This window comes from Myxocyprinus asiaticus, chromosome 12 (genome assembly GCF_019703515.2).
Source record: "Myxocyprinus asiaticus isolate MX2 ecotype Aquarium Trade chromosome 12, UBuf_Myxa_2, whole genome shotgun sequence".
Taxonomy (NCBI): domain Eukaryota; kingdom Metazoa; phylum Chordata; class Actinopteri; order Cypriniformes; family Catostomidae; genus Myxocyprinus; species Myxocyprinus asiaticus.
The window spans coordinates 44,500,373-44,516,795 of record NC_059355.1 but is presented as its reverse complement, the minus strand read 5'-3'; the positions used below and the strand labels follow the sequence as shown (position 1 = coordinate 44,516,795).

Genomic DNA, 16,423 nt, shown 5'->3' with positions numbered 1-16,423 from the left:
TTTGCATTATTTCATTAAAAAACAGGCAGTTACTATTACTACTACAACTATACATATTTACGATGTTTTAATCTTGTTCTGGCTTTACTTTCAAGAGAAAACAGGGGTTGACAGCACAGGTAAAGACATGGTCTGTGCAACGCAATTTATGTGGCACCAGGAGCCTCATTTTTAAAGACGTTCGTAAAAAGATCTTAAATGTGAATGTAAGACAATTAAATGTTCCTATGAACAATTTATAAAACATCCGTATGCACGAAGAAATGTTTCTAAATGCATCCCACTTTATAAATAGCAATTCAACTGAATGAGCACATGGACTCCACCTACAGAACGCCCACAAATATCCTACTATGGTGAAACAGAGTACAATAAAAGTGCATGCGTAAGTTAATTCATTCGTTCATATGGAATGTTCTTGTGGGGTTGACCAAGGTTTTGTTTTTTTTAAAGTGAGTGCAGTTACCTGTTTCTGCCCCTATAATGCAGCCTATTTAACAACTCATAAGTTATTCATGTTCATTAACAATAATAAATACCTTTATTGACTGCGTTTGCTGTAAATCCACATCATACTCCAACCAATGTCCATGTTCTTGCTAAACCTTTATTCCAAAATTGGTTTTCATGCTCGTTTACATATAATGAAATATGCATAGCCTAGCTACATTACAATTGTGTTCTGTATAAACTACATGCGCATTATTTTCCCACTGTTCTCTTCTGTACACTCTCGCCACTGATTATGCTGCATTTAAGTCAAATCATTTGTTTTTATTCAGGTCCTCAACAACAGCAGATGAGGCTGAAGGATTAACTAAAAAAAAAAAAAAAAAAAACATTCCCAAATTCTAAATATTGGAGAGTTGTCTGCCCCGCCCCAGACTCGAAGCTCATGCGGGTTGCCAGAATGTTGACACGCAAATTAGCCAACTCATCATCCGTTTTAAAGGATTTCTGGGCATTAAGCTATCTCCATCTTCCAAAGGCATCTCCAATATTTATCCTTGTTTTACTACGCCTCTGGTCATGGTGGTTTTTAGACGGATGGCAAGGCTTTTTAGTTCGGGTGGAATCTGTTATCTCTGATCCAGTTCGTTTGCTGGCTTCCATGGCTGCAGCACACAGTGTTGTTTGCCTGCAAACTTGTTCAAATCTGGCAACCTGGCGGTGTCGAAATACTACTGGCGGGATCACACAGGCCAAAACATAAACAGAAATTCCAGCCTGGAATGGAAATTTAGAAGTAGAATATACTGGCTGTAGCATTGTTATCGAAGAAGCCAGTATTTCAACTTAGCATGTTTCCTAATTCTCTAATGAAATATTATGGTCATTTTATGACTTAGTACAATAAAAATATTACATATAGCACCTTTAACTATCTCTCCTCCTCCTCACTCCAAATATGTGCTGAACATATTACATACCGTATATTACACCTGCCTGTTATCTCGTAGGTCTCAAAATTAATTTACTATGGAAACGTGCAGATAGGGCTAAATAAATAAATAGTCTGTTACAGCGGATTTCCAAAATAAAAAATTGATATTACGCATAATCTGTAACACCACATTCTGAGTCATTTCGGAATATTCTTGTACATGTAAATGTGCTCACTCACTTATGAATAAATTCAGTCAGTCACTGATTCAGATTTGCATCAGTAAAAATAAGAAAATCAAGTCAGCGCGCACTGTAACTATAAAAAAAAAAAAAGTTACCGGCCAACTGGCGGGTAACACTGTTTCATATACTCGCCAACGCAGATTTTTCCTCACATTTGGCGCTTGCCGAGTGTTAATTTTAGACCCTGGCTATACTGTATGAGTCATGTCCCGTTCACAAGTTGTGGCTTTTGGACTGTCAACCGACCTAACTTCACAAGCCAGATTCATAGTGATGTCAGAGAATGGGCGGAGACATTAAACTTTTCTCATAGATTTGGATAAATGTCAAAACACCATTAAGTAAAATCCATGACGTATTCACGGCGACAAACGCCAAAGGGACAGGGATCTTAATTACTAGCGTGCCTTTCATTTCAATTACTGATCAAAAAAGGAAAAGTGAGCAAGTGAGAACTATTGCACATACAAAGACCAGACTTTTCACCATGGAGAGAAATCCCAAAACATTGGAAACAACACTGAATAATTAGTGCAATTTAACGTTAGTGGGATTCCAAGAGGCTCAGAGATTTCAAAATAGCTGAGTTATTAGGACAACTCTCAGAGGTCCCAGAGACCAACAACTGTAGTTGCAAAAATATCTCTAGGTTATGTAAAGTGTTCCATCATACACAGAACACAGAGGTGTTGTGTGTGATTGACAATTTTAAAATAGTTCTCCTATCCCAGTTTCATGTACAGAAACAACTTTAAGTAAGCCATTTGTAGGTTGACTTCACAAAGAGAGTAAACACTGTGATTGTATGCTCTGAAGTGCTTTAACCAATGTTTGTTTGAGTGGTCCGACATGTCAGCAGTCCAAGGCTCAAGCAATGGTGTTAGTTTGGGGCGGGACGACCTGTTTGTTGACCAATGGTAGATGGGGATATTGCAAATTACTTTTGCAATTTGGTTCTACTAATGGTGCAGAAATTACACATTGCACATTTAACACTATATTCTGAAGACATATCTTCAATTGAGCCCAAATTTAGGATTTGGGGGCATCCTCCTATGAACGTTACACTTATATAGTGCTTTTCTGAGACTACACTTAAAACGCTTCACATAGTGAACAGGGGACTTTCCTCAACCAACACCAGTGTGCAGCATCCACCTGGATAATGCGACAGCAGCCATAGCACATCAGAATGCCCACCACATGCACTTTTTACAGTATAGTGTCGCCGTCACCTAAAGCATTAAAGCACCATTAAATTAGTCCATATGACTACTGCATCAGATTCAAAGACTCTTAAAGCCATACAATAGATTTGTAATTTGCAATGGATGCTTTTAATAAGTAAATATACAGTGTGCATGTGCAGCACGCTCCAGTGAACGAGCACTGCTCTGTTGTCGACACAAACACACACAGCACGCATGACTCGTGATACGCTCATGATGCGCTGCTTCCTGGAGTGTGCCACCAAAATAAAAGCCAGGGGGAAGTTAAGAAATTACAACTGAAATTGTATTATTGTATAATATAACTATATTATTATTACTTACAATAATAATACATTACAAATTACAATATTTAAATTGACCGAGTAATTTAGTGGAGAGATCCACTAAAAGTCCATTCCACATTCCAGGTCCACATACAATGTAAAAACAAAATAGAACTGGCTTCATGTTCACTGAACATTTTCACTGGAATTACTGTTAATTATGCTGCTTCATTATCCAGTAAAATAGTTAACAATAAAGGCTTTCTTAATAGTCTACACATTTTTCTTTACTGAAATGTGTAGTTAAAGAAAAAGTGGTTTTGGTGCATCCCTAATTATTTTATTTAGAATTTGTTCAATTATTCCAAACAAAGTCCAATTAAAAATGATAATTTTCTGTTTCCGCCCAGTGTGTACAGAATTTTTGGTTTTGGCCAAGAATTTTCATATTGCTGCATCACCAATTATAAGCCGCTTCCCTGCAGCCTCACACATGCAGAAACCAGGACATGCAAATAAATAAATAAGTGTGGTGTGGAGTAGCACTTATAGCAGGGATAGGAAATTGAGCCACACAGTCAGAACTGTCAATGGACAAATGTCAAGCTGTCAAGCACAACAAATGAACTTTCTGCAAAGACTAGCAAAGACTTGATTTGAACATTTGTTATTGGAGTTGAGACTGATGGATTTGAACACCAATACTGTGTGACACATTGTACAAACACTGACATCATCAACGTCAGAGCGGTTCCATCTCATTATATGGACTTGCAGCAGATGAGTCATATAATTAAAGGGAAAGTAGATCTGTTTCATCTGGCTGTGTATTCCTCTGTGGCATTGAAAATGAAAATAATATCATGAATTAAGGGAATTTGAAGGGAATTTCTAGGGATGAACCGAAACATTGGCCGACTGAGATCATTACTTTTAAGTTATGGTTAAAAGTAATCTGATTTTAGATATCACGGTTAATATTATAAACCCTGTATGCTCAGTATGCTTAATGTTTTCACATTAAAGCTTTGATCTAGAATGTAAAACTGAAAGTAGGGAGGCCTGGGTAGCTCAGCGAGTAAACATGCTGACTACCGCCCCTGGAGTTCACAAGTCTGAATCCCAGGGAGTGCTGAGTGACTCCAGCCAGGTCTCCTAAGCAACCAAATTGGCCCGGATGCTAGGGAGGGTAGAGTCACATGGGGTAACCTCCTCGTGGTCGCTATGTGGTTCGCTCTCGGTGGGGCGCATGGTGAGTTGTGCGAGGTTGCCGCGGAGAATAGCGAAGCCTCCACACGCGCTACATCTCCGCGGTAACACGCTCAACAAGCCACGTGATAAGATTGCGCAGATTGACGGTCTCAGACAAGGAGGAAACTGAGATTCATCCGCCGCAGCCACCCAGAATGAGGTGAGTCACTACGCCACCACGAGGACTTAGAGCGCACTGGGAATTGGGCATTCCACATTGGGGAGAAAAAAGGGAGAAAGAAAAAAAAACATCTGAAATTAGGCATCAAAACAAAGTAAAAAAAAAAAAACATTCATAACCGTTTACTAGTTTGTGTATTTCTAGAAATTTAATACTGTACTTAATGAGAGTAATCTAATTAATCCATGTACTAAACATCTTTAACCCACATTTTGGCAGGTTTGAAAACAGAACTTATAGAATCTGCAAAGCTTTCATTTGTAAGCCTTGACTGTTCTTCACAAATCAAGGGAAAACAAAGTGCTGATTTGGCATAAATTGTTAAAAGCTCATCAGTAGTTCTCTTTAACTATACGCTCACCAAGCGTTAGGAACACCTGTACACCTACTTATTCATGCGATTATCTAATCAGCCAATCATGTGGCAACAGTGCAATGAATACAATCATGCATATACAGGTCAGGAGCTTCAGTTAATATTCATATCAACCATCGGAATGGGGAAAAACTTTGATCTCAGATGGGCTGAATTGGGTATTTCTGTAACTGCTGATCTCCTGGGATTTTCACGCACAACAGTCTCTAGAGTTTACTCAGAATGGTGCCAAAAACAAAAAACATCCACTGAGTGGCAGTTCTGCGGACAGAAATGTCTTGTTGATGGGAGAGGTCAACGGAGAATGGCCAGACTGGTTCGAGCTGACAAAGGCTACGGTAACTCATAACTCCTCTAAAGAAGAATAGCATCTAAGAATGCACAACATGTCGAACCTTGAGGTGGATGGGCTAAAACAGCAGAAGACCACGTTGGGCACTTTATTAGGACCATAGTGTTCCTAAAAAAGTGCTCGGTGAGTGTATATGAACAATTGCAGTGAACCATTTGTTACATGGAGGTATTTTAGAATAAGTATTTGTATGTATAAAGCTTGAATCTATAAAACAGCTTTAAAAGCTTCTTTATTGTAAAGAACTTCAAGAGGACAGACAAATTAGGTGTGTTTACCCGAGACATTGATCGAGGTTCCAGCATCAATCACTCCGCTGTTTGGCCGCACACAGTATCGGCGCGGTGCAGTTGTCTTTACTTTGAAGCACACATTTCTGTCTGTGGGATTAGCAAGTTTTAGGGTGGTGGTCACCACATCTGTAAATGGACCTGAAACAGAGAGAGAGAGAGAGAGAGAAAGAGAGAGAAGAGAGAAAATGTTTGTGGTGATTTCCCAGGTTGAGCTCTGACGATGGAAAGTTTTCATTCCACAGGAGAACATAAAACTGAAGTTAAACATGTCCAGGATGTCGTACATGGATAAAATATGTTGTTCTGCCAAAAATTGTGTTTATATAGTTGATCAAACAGTACATTATAAAGGGACATATTTATCGGCACTCAAACATTTCCAATCAGAATGAACTGAAGATCATAACGCTTATGCTGATATGGACAAACTAAAACAAACAAACAAAAAAACTAAATGCAGAAAAATTTGTAATTCTACAAATATGTTTTTAGAAACACTATAAATCCTGTAGTCCAAGCATAACACCAGAGACAGCTGTAGGTAAACAGATTTTTATCAGAGAAATGGGTAACACATGGTGCCACAATATTGAAAGTTTTGAATAGTGAAATATTTGGACTCCCCTTCGTGGTGAAGCTGTCTTTGCTCAAACAGGAAGAACAGATATGTATCTAAAAGTCACGAGAAGGTCAAACAGTGAGTTTTATCTTATATGTGTATCAGTACGATTACATAATTTTCATGTCTTATACACAAAATTGTCTTTATTATAAATTTTTAGGCTTAAAGTCAACATGAAACTGCATTCGCAACCCCTTTTACATCCTAAAGAAGACATATTCATGAGTGAAACAGGATTTTCAAAATTGGGGCGGGACTTAATTTCATCCATCACAAATTAATTGGATTGTGAAAAGTGCGCGTTCCATACCAGCAAGGATGGAAACCTGAAAGTAAATTTGCAGTTTATTGTGGAGCTTATCAGCTGCAAAGGAATGTAATTTCAAAGGTGGAGCTAGTTATTACATTTTGATTAAAGACTTGCCATGATGACGTATGAGTTTTAACAGAAGATTTAATGTAAGTGCTTATATAAAATTATAAGCCTCACACTTCTGAGTTTAAACCCAGAAAGATTGGCCTTACTGGAACCTTGATTTTTGCTTTTTATTTTTTTATTTTTTTAAAAAAAGGAGAAACACATTTTTGTGGTAATCAACATTGTCACAAATGCTGTCGACTGACCTTAACTTGTATTGAACCCGGAATATTCCTTTAAGTCCAAGAACATTAAGAAAGTAAATAAGGTCAATTTTGATTTGATGTTGACTTTAAACGTCAAACATACATGCTTGTTCTTTGTCTACCAAATATCTCTCACCTTTTGTGATATAGCAGCTCCAAACATCAAGTATGCAACACCTCGTCTGGGTTAATTCTATTAAACCAGTTAAATTATTTAGAGACTGTGACACTTGAAACCCATAGTGAGCCTTATGTCATTTGAGCCTTTATGTTGTTTAAGTTGCAGAGGAAAAGACGCAGACAAACTAGTGACTTGCCACTTTAAAACCTTGAAAGCAAGAAAAAGATACCAGAAGACCCAACAATGAAAAATCCTGATCAAAAGCCTTACTTCGTTCTCCATTTATACAGGTCTATATGGAGCTATTGACACAATAAAGGCATAAGTAATTGCAAAGCATGTATCATGCAGAAGGGCATCATTGTTTTCTTAGTAGACTTTCATTAGGTAAACGATTACACCGTTGACCAATACAAAGTGCCTAACAACAAGATGAAGTCGGTCAATGAATAAAAGGCCTAAACGATCATGTAGTCTCTTATAAGGAAGTCCAATCAGAATGATCGCATTTATGAGAAGAACGTAGATGAACATCACTACAATGTCTTGAGGAGACTTGGAATAGAAGTCTCCCCCAAAAAGAATTGTCTGTGAGTTGGCGGCGTGAAAATAGAGCACAACAGTCTGGTTCCAGAAGTAAAAATCCCATTCATTTTTTCTAAAGGGTAGGCCAGGCCTAATTGATTTTTAACGATAATTATAAACCTTTAAAGACAGATCTTCCGTGAGCTCCAGGGTTGTTAATCAATGGTATATGCTTATGTTGAAGCCATCAGTCTGTGCTATTTCAACGTGTTTAATAGTGGAATTCCTGGTGAAGAACAACTCTGCCCAAGGAAGATACACCAATCAGAGAATCATGGCCAACAAAATGAGCCAAACGAGTCCAGCAGCAACCACCCACTCCCATGATGCACAGTATATGAAGCTGCCTATCATACACTCTCAAACTACTTTTATATTGCATATATCTAAATATTTTGCGATACAATTTTTATATATTGTACCTTTACTTATAAATCAACAAGTTTAAAATCAACAGTTTTATATTTTTTCATTGTTTATATTTATATATCGTTTTATTTCCATTATTTACGGCATTCGCAATGCTTCATGGGACTGTAGTTCATTCCCTCATGAAAAACGGTAATTACCCAGCCTTTGTCTTTTTGTCTGATTTTCAAATACTTTTTTACTTCAAATCAAAGTCTGTAATGTCCTTATTCACCTCAGAGCTGGTTGGTTTGTTTCATAGCTTAGGACTCTTCTATGAAGGATTTCATGAAATCCCTATGGAAAACAAATGAAGGGAAAAAATACTTACAGAACTAAGACGGCTGAAAAAGTGGGCGGGCACTCATGTTGTTCCAAACCAGTCTGACTTTCTTTTTTCCATGGAACACTAGCCTTAGTCCATATTAATTTTTAATGGATGAAAAAATATGCAATGAAAATGAATGGTGACTGAGCCCAACATACTTCTTAACATCTTTTGTGTTCCTCGGAAAATAGAAATTCACGAGTTGGAAACAACATAAGAGTGAGTAAATGATGATAGAATTGTTGATTCTATTTGATTCTATTCTATTAAAAGGCTGTTGATATTTGAACTCAACAGCCAAACAAACACACTCCTCCCTTCAGTGCTTCTTCAGAAATTCATGCATGCTGGAATAGTGTTGTGTGGATCGATCCGATCAACTTTGTTTATTTTCCCATTTACAGAGCCAGGGCTGTGTACAAACACCAGATTCAGCGCACACACAGAACGGACAGCTAGTGGACGTGAAGAGATATTCGCAGAATTTGACAAAAAGGTTATTGGATTAAAATGACTTCACCTTTAAGGAAAGTTCAAGAACATTTTGCAGACACAAAACATGTTTCCTCAATTACCTTAAAAAAAATAAAAAAAAATAAATATTGTACACACCATTTGGCATGAAACAGGTTTTCCTGCCAAACAAGGTACAAATGTGGAAGCGCGCCGAGTGATTCTGTGTGCCTTTAGTACAGCTCGGAAATACCCGACACATCTGTCTGCAGTGATGCAGCACTCATCTGTATGGAGAGATACTTGGCATTCGTATGTGTGCAGATGTGGCTTTTCTTTCCAACTAGGCATCTCAACATCTGTCTCTCATATACACCCTGCTTTATAGCCCCTCAACATATTTATTACAGGCCTGTTCAATGATCATTATAATAATTCAATGAGCACTTATGTAATTTTGCCACGTAGATCAAGGAAGCAGTGATTCTACACGGATGGAACGGGCAAGAAAAGTGCAGCCCAGAGACATCATCATATTTTAAGAGCTTTAACACATTACTACAACTGTTGGGATTGCCTTGGAATCACAGAGGGATCAAACCATCTTTTATACTTCCCAAAATCACACATAATTGTTGTAAAATATGTACCTATTATCGGCTGGGCCTATTTCCTGCACTCCACAGACTAGTCTCAGATTCAGACGCTTGAATTTTAAATTGGCATGTCTGGGCAGTTGGGTTATTGCTACTTGAGGTTCCCGTTAATTGAGAACATCACTGAGTTTAAATGAATTGTAATGTATAATTGTAATACATAAAAAATTGCATGATCTGTGCATTGCATATGTTAATATTATTAATATTAATATTTTTGTTAATATTATTAACTATATAGTAGCATTTGGTTACGTCATATTTTTTTGTGTTCTCTCTGACCTGATTTACCTAATATAACATCCATTTTTGGCTACTTGCTGGTGAGGAGGCTTTTCAGATAGACAGATGCATAAGTGAGATGAGCCGATGTGCAGGGAAGAAGGCTATAACAGGGAGCGACAGTGTTACTCGCTAGGATATTATATTTTGAATAACTGGTCCGAATGATCACGTAATTTAGTGCGTGAGCATGACACCAAACTGATACGTAGCGTAAGAAGCAGAGTGCCCATCTGTGTGTGTTTATGGCGCAAGCATCCGCCACCGACTCGGCAACATCTGCACAACGGACGGCATGAAACAAATAATGTTCAGTGAAAATTGTGTAGATTACAGGGGACTTTTTTTGCACAGAACTCCAGACAGAGAGATGGAGATGTAAAAGGTGTTTAAGTGTCTCTCTTCACCATGCAGCTGGTACACAAAGCATTTTTGCCCTTCTTGTCAAATGTGCTGCATTATGACTCATGATGGAGTGCCACGATATGAAAGGCGTCAAAACTATAACCTAGATCGCTCCAACATCACGCGTTTGCACTGTTAACAGCTTTGTTAATTATAAACAGGAGCGATAGTTTTATTGCATCACTCGCTTATGGAGACACAGTATAACACCATTTGGATGTTGAATTAACAGGTTTAGACAGGTTTAGACACTACTGGTCAAAAGTTTTGAAACACTTACTCATTCTTTATTATAATTTCTTTTACATTTTAGAATAATAGTAAAATCATTGTGTTAAATTTGCCGGGAGCCTGGGTAGCTCAGAGGTAAAAGACACTGGCTACCACCCCTGGAGTTCGCTAGTTCGCTAGTTCGAATCCCAGGGCGTGCTGAGTGACTCCAGCCAGGAAATGTTAAATATACAGGCACAATTAAATCCTGTAATGCTTGAAACAGTCCCTTTATTTTTACGGTAAATTTATGGCAACCACAGATGCTGGTATTTTAACGTTAATTTAACAGAATCGGTGGGCAATATGACTAAAATCTTATATCACAATATGAGCAATATCACGATAACAACATATATTACAATACAGTGACTGAATAGAAATGAATTCATGCGGTGCACATCTTTTGGCTTCCATAATATTCTTTAGTGTGCTTCGTGACATGGTAAAACAGATTTCTTGTATTACCACAAGTGATTATCGTCGTGCGACACAGTTTGTATTTTTCTGCTTCGTATCGGCTTTTGTCAACCAATGATTAATTGTCGCACATGTTCTAATAGCAAGCACCTTTTCATTTTCTTGCCAATTCTATCGATTATATCAGCAATTACTCATCAAATAATGATCAAATGATGGAAAACTACAGATGCGCTGTGTCGTCAAGAGAACTTTCGGGGGGGCCTGGGTAGCTCAGTGGTAAAAGACACTGGCTACCACCCCTGGAACTCGCTAGTTTGAATCCCAGGGCGTGCTGAGTGACTCCATCCAGGTCTCCTAAGCAACCAAATTGGCCCGGTTGCTAGGGAGGGTAGAGTCACATGGGGTAACCTCCTCATGGTCACTATAATGTGGTTCATTCTCAGTGGGGCGCGTGGTGAGTTGAGCGCGGATGCCGCGGTGGATGGTGTGAAGCCATTCATCCTCCGCCACCCGGATTGAGGCGAATCACTACGCGACCACGAGGACTTAAAAGCGCACTGGGAATTGGGCATTCCAAATTGGGTGAAAAAACAAAACAAAAAAAAACCGTGTTATATTTCGACACGTTAAAGTGATAATCTGGATCATAGTAACACTGCACAGCAGAGTGTGTCAAATCACGCTGGTCTGCTGAATCTTCTGCGTTCAGCAACGAGCTTGTATGTGCATTTACACCTAGCCTGATCTTCATAATTCCTTCAGTAAATTGGGCGCTAAATCAGCGCGTGCAAATAACTGCCATTTTTACTGGATGCGAATTATTGCAAATGGTTATGTACATCTCGCAACATGCACGATATAGCAAAATCTCTTTCGACTGACACTTTAAATCATCGCCACGATATATATCATCATATTGCCCAGCCCTATTTAACAGAATTTTAATCTATTTGCCTGTGGAGAAAATGAATGTAATTTGTACTTACTAAACCAGACTGTTGCACTCTATACAGGTCATCTGCTTGATATTACATGCTTTATGGTAATGATGTAACTAATAAGGACCAGAGATGAAGTAATTTTGGAAACTTATTCCGGTATACTCTTTCAAATGTTCTAGAAAAAAAAAGGTGAGTGTTGCTTACTCACTATTCACAGTCAGCTATTATTCATACAATCCATGAGTGAAAGTTTCCAAAACAGGGCGGTTACTGAGATTTAGCGAGTACTGTAGTATTCAGCTGGTCATGTGATCCTAACATGGCAGCCTCCATGAGGGGACCCTTTCCATATGGAATAAAACAGCTTTTAAAAGGTTATACATATATTTCAAAATTACAATGTATTTCTTTAGGAGTAAAACTTTTTAATGAGGAAAGAATTAAGGGGGCCTTGGTAGCTCAGCGAGTATTGATGCTGACTACCACCCCTGGAGTCGCGAGTTCAAATCCAGGGCGTGCCGAGTGACTCCAGCCAGGTCTCCTAAGCAACCAAATTGGCACGGTTGCAAGGGAGGGTACAGTCATATGGGGTAACCTCCTTGTGGTCACTATAATGTGTGGTTCTCGCTCTCGGTGGGCCACGTGGTGAGTTGTGAGTGGATGCCGCAGAGAATAGCGTGGGCCTCCACACGCTACGTCTCCGCGGTAACGTGCTCAACAAGCCACGTGATAAGATGCACGGATTGACGGTCTCAGATGTGGAGGCAACTGAGATTCGTCCTCCGTCACCCGGACTGAGGCGAGTCACTACGCCACCACGAGGACTTAGAGCGCATTGGGAATTGGGCATTCCAAATTGGGGAGAAAAAATAAATAAAAAATTTACTGAGTGCAACTTTAAGCGAGTTCTCTCTAACATAAAGCAGGTTTTAGACACCAACCACTTGTTCAAAGAGAGATAAGCTAAGTATTATGACCATGACATAAATACATTAGGGAGACCAAAAGACATGCAGTTTTAATTGGGAACACAATAGAAAGCCTAAAGCCAAGAGTCTAATGTTCCCTCACAGGCTTATGGTGTGAACAAGCCCCGAGTAGTAGAACCGCCCTCTATTTTTAAAACACCTACTGGACTGCTAAACAATGAGCCAGAGACTATGATGTCATGAACAACAATACAATAATAATAATAATAATAATAATGACAACAACAAATGAAAGCTCTATTTCCCACACTCTCAGAGGATGTGAAAATGGCCACATAACAATCTGTCATATACTTCCAAACATTACTTTGCTTCTCAAATTGCTAGAGGGTTCATTCAACAATAGAGCTCAACAGTCTGGTTCCGGAAGTTAAAATCCCATTCCTTTTTTCCATAGAGTAATTGATTTTTACCGATAACTTACAAACATTGTCTTTAAATATTTGTAAGTTACATTTAAGACCTCCTGAGGTTGTTCATCGATAGTAGTCTATATGCTTCTGTTGAAGCCATCTGTTCGTGTTATTTCAACTTCATTGTTTAAAAATCGTGTTTAATAGCAGATTTTCTGGTGAACAACTACACTACCCGTGGTCCAGTAGAGAAAGATCCACCAATCAGAGAACTGCGGCCAAGAAAGCTCTCCAAACAAGCCCGGAAGCTACCGTCCACTCGTCATTCCCAATGCTTCTTGGAATTTTAGTTTGTGCCCTCGTGAAAGACATTAAGTACACAGTCTTGTACCTTTGTCTTTTTGTCTGATTTTCAAATACTTTTTTGCTTCAAAACAAAGTTTGCAATGTTGTGATTCACCTTGGAGCTGGTTGGATTAGTTTATGGCTTAGAACACTTTTATGAAGAATATTATGAAGTCTATGGAAGAAATGAATGGAAAAAATACTTCCGGGAAACCCAGGCGGCTGAAAAAGTGGGCGGGGACTGTTTCGCTCTATATAGGTGCTGTTTGTGTTTCTCATTTACAGTGTACAGATAATGAAAAAAAATTTGAATAATTAATTGCTGATGCCAGCTTTTTGCTATGTTTACTATGCATTTTTCCCAAACAAACCAACAAAAACCAAGCAGTACTAACATTACTATTTATTTATTTCATCATGAGGATGCCTTTTTTTTTTTTTTTGCCTGTCCCCATCCCTGTGTTTCCAACTTCACCTTGCAAAGGGATAGATAGATGGATGGATCACTTTCATTTAAAATGTGATATAGTTATTTATTGATAAATAAATATAGTTAACCATATGTCCTATTATATTTATTTATTTATATGGAAATAAAAGCTACCATTTTGTCTATACAATTTTTAGTTTTTAATTGACAAATAAAAAAAAAAATTCCCCAGAAGTTGTGTCCCAAGGTTATGCAACAACCTTGTAAGATCATCATATTTTCCTCCTTTTAAAGTAATAACGACAGCGTCATCCTTTCAGGAAATACTGTAAATATTTGTTCACAGACAAGTTCAAGTCTTTTTTTTAACCCTTTAGCTTATGTTTTTTTTATATATATCTGTCAGTAGGAGACAATCTTAAAATGTACCCCCATTACCATGATTTAATATAGTAAACAAGTATATATTTGTGGAAATATCAACATCAAATTTTCTAATAGGCACCTTGTAATTTCATGACCGTGGGCACAAGTCCAGTAACGTCATATTAAACTGGATTACGGGCAACCCGGTTACCAGAGGAAGGGGTTAAAATGTATACATTTATCTTTATGGCACAATGCAATTTAGTTACTCTAAACACATGATTGGTCTGATAAAAAGTATTTTTAATTTACTTTTAAAATCAACAGCTATAGCACTAAAAGGCACCTGTTTCACTTAATGTCCCACTGAATTCTTATGAATAGCTGTCTATTTAAGTCGTCACTGCAGCCTTTAAAGTGTCAAGGTCCATGGTAATGAAGCAGTATTACAAGAGCTAAATAAACTTCTCATTAGTGTCCATGTCTCCCTGATCACTAGGTAGGCTGACATGCTTCATACTAACCGAATTAGCACAGTCAGCGATGACCAGCCCACCAATGCCGCCTGCCTGCATGTCAAGGCCTAAACCGGGTTAGTCCGAGCTGAAGTGCTAGTCAGTCTCGCTCTCTCTGGTAACCAGCAGCTATTTTACCCGCCGTTCTTTGACGTGAAGGGCATTTGATGTCAATCTAATTGGACTGCTAGGAGGCTAACGCGCCCTTCCTTTTCTACTATAATTATAAGGACTGAGGCCTTTCGTAAACGCCATCTCACCCCCTCATTTTCCTCATTGACCCCAAAAACACACCCCACGCCCGTCCTCCCTTCGCGTCAGTGTTGTAGTTGCACGTCTATGTTGGTGTCAGTCAGCACTCACCTCGAAATCTCAGTTCGTACTGAGGTTCTAGCAGCAGGACCTGCTCTGGCCTAGCCATCTCCCAACCGGTGTGCCGCTTCAAGCGCGAAATGCCGTTTGCGCTGACGTCCGCTGTGACTGACCGTGACGGAGTTGACGCTTGACGCTGTCAATGAGGAATTCTGTTACATTTATTTGCGGTAAAAACTCCACACAGCTGTGGAAATGGGTTACAGTGTTATACGATCCACTCGCGACTGTTGTTATGCAGCAGGAAGGGACTGAGAGGGTGTGAGAGAGAGGCTGCCGGTGACGTCACTGCCCCTGCAGTATGCACTCAGTGCTGGCAAACGGGGAGGGGGGTTATTAAAGCTTAAAAGACATATGATCTTTATGGGTCATTAGTCTTGTAGCATGTTATGAAACTGTTATGGTAACTTTGCAGGGCTGCGTGCCATATAAACCTTTAAAATGCTTTATGCTGCACATGATATTGATATTTTTTTTATAAGAAATAAACTCATGTAAGGTTTTTTTTATTTTTTTTATTATTATTATTTTATATATTTTATTAATGCTTTAATGCTTTTTTATGATGATGATGATGATACAATTTCTTCTTTCCTGAAGTAGTAACAATAAAATTATGCACTTCTTCTGGGGATTTCTTTTTTTTTTTTTTTTTTGCTATTTTGATCTTATTTATATGTAAGTTTCTCAATGTTATCATTCATTTGCATATGCAAATAAGCAACTTCAGTACAGTAAAAACATACACTTCAATAAGATGAAGCATGAAGACAGTATGAGAATGTAACATACACTATATTGCCAAAAGTATTCGCTCACCCATCCAAATAATTGAATTCAGGTGTTCCAATCACTTCCATGGCCACAGGTGTATAAAATGAAGCACCTCGGCATGCAGACTGCTTCTACAAACATTTGTGAAAGAATGGGCCGCTCTCAGGAGCTCAGTGAATTCCAGCGTGGTACTGTGATAGGATGCCACCTGTGCAACAAGTCCAGTCATGAAATTTCCTCGCTACTAAATATTCCACAGTCAACTGTCAGTGGTATTATAACAAAGTGGAAGCGATTGGGAATGACAGCAACTCAGCCACGAAGTGGTAGGCCACGTAAAATGACAGAGCGGGGTCAGCGGCTGCTGAGGTGCATAGTGCGCAGTGGTCGCCAACTTTCTGCAGAGTCAATCGCTACAGACCTCCAAAGTTCATGTGGCCTTCAGATTAGCTCAAGAACAGTGTGTAGAGAGCTTCATGGAATGGGTTTCCATGGCCAAGCAGCTGCATTCAAGCCATACATCACCAAGTGCAATGCAAAGCGTCGGATGCAGTGGTGTAAAGCACGCCACCACTGGACTCTAG

At 38.8% G+C, this 16,423-nt stretch overlaps 1 protein-coding gene across 2 annotated transcripts in view; it reads right to left on the bottom strand.

The window, feature by feature from the left end:
- The window catches only part of LOC127449202 (vesicle-associated membrane protein-associated protein B-like), a 28,977-nt gene extending 13,631 nt beyond the window's left edge, over positions 1 to 15,346 (bottom strand). For both annotated transcript variants that reach the window (XM_051712470.1, XM_051712471.1), the window contains exons 1-2: positions 15,057 to 15,346; positions 5,563 to 5,715 (exon numbers count right to left, since the gene is read on the bottom strand). In XM_051712470.1, the coding sequence (XP_051568430.1) occupies positions 5,563 to 5,715; positions 15,057 to 15,114 (211 nt within the window). In that variant the 5' untranslated portion in view covers positions 15,115 to 15,346. The remainder of the gene's footprint in view (positions 1 to 5,562; positions 5,716 to 15,056) is intronic.
- Between the last annotated feature and the right edge of the window lie 1,077 nt (positions 15,347 to 16,423).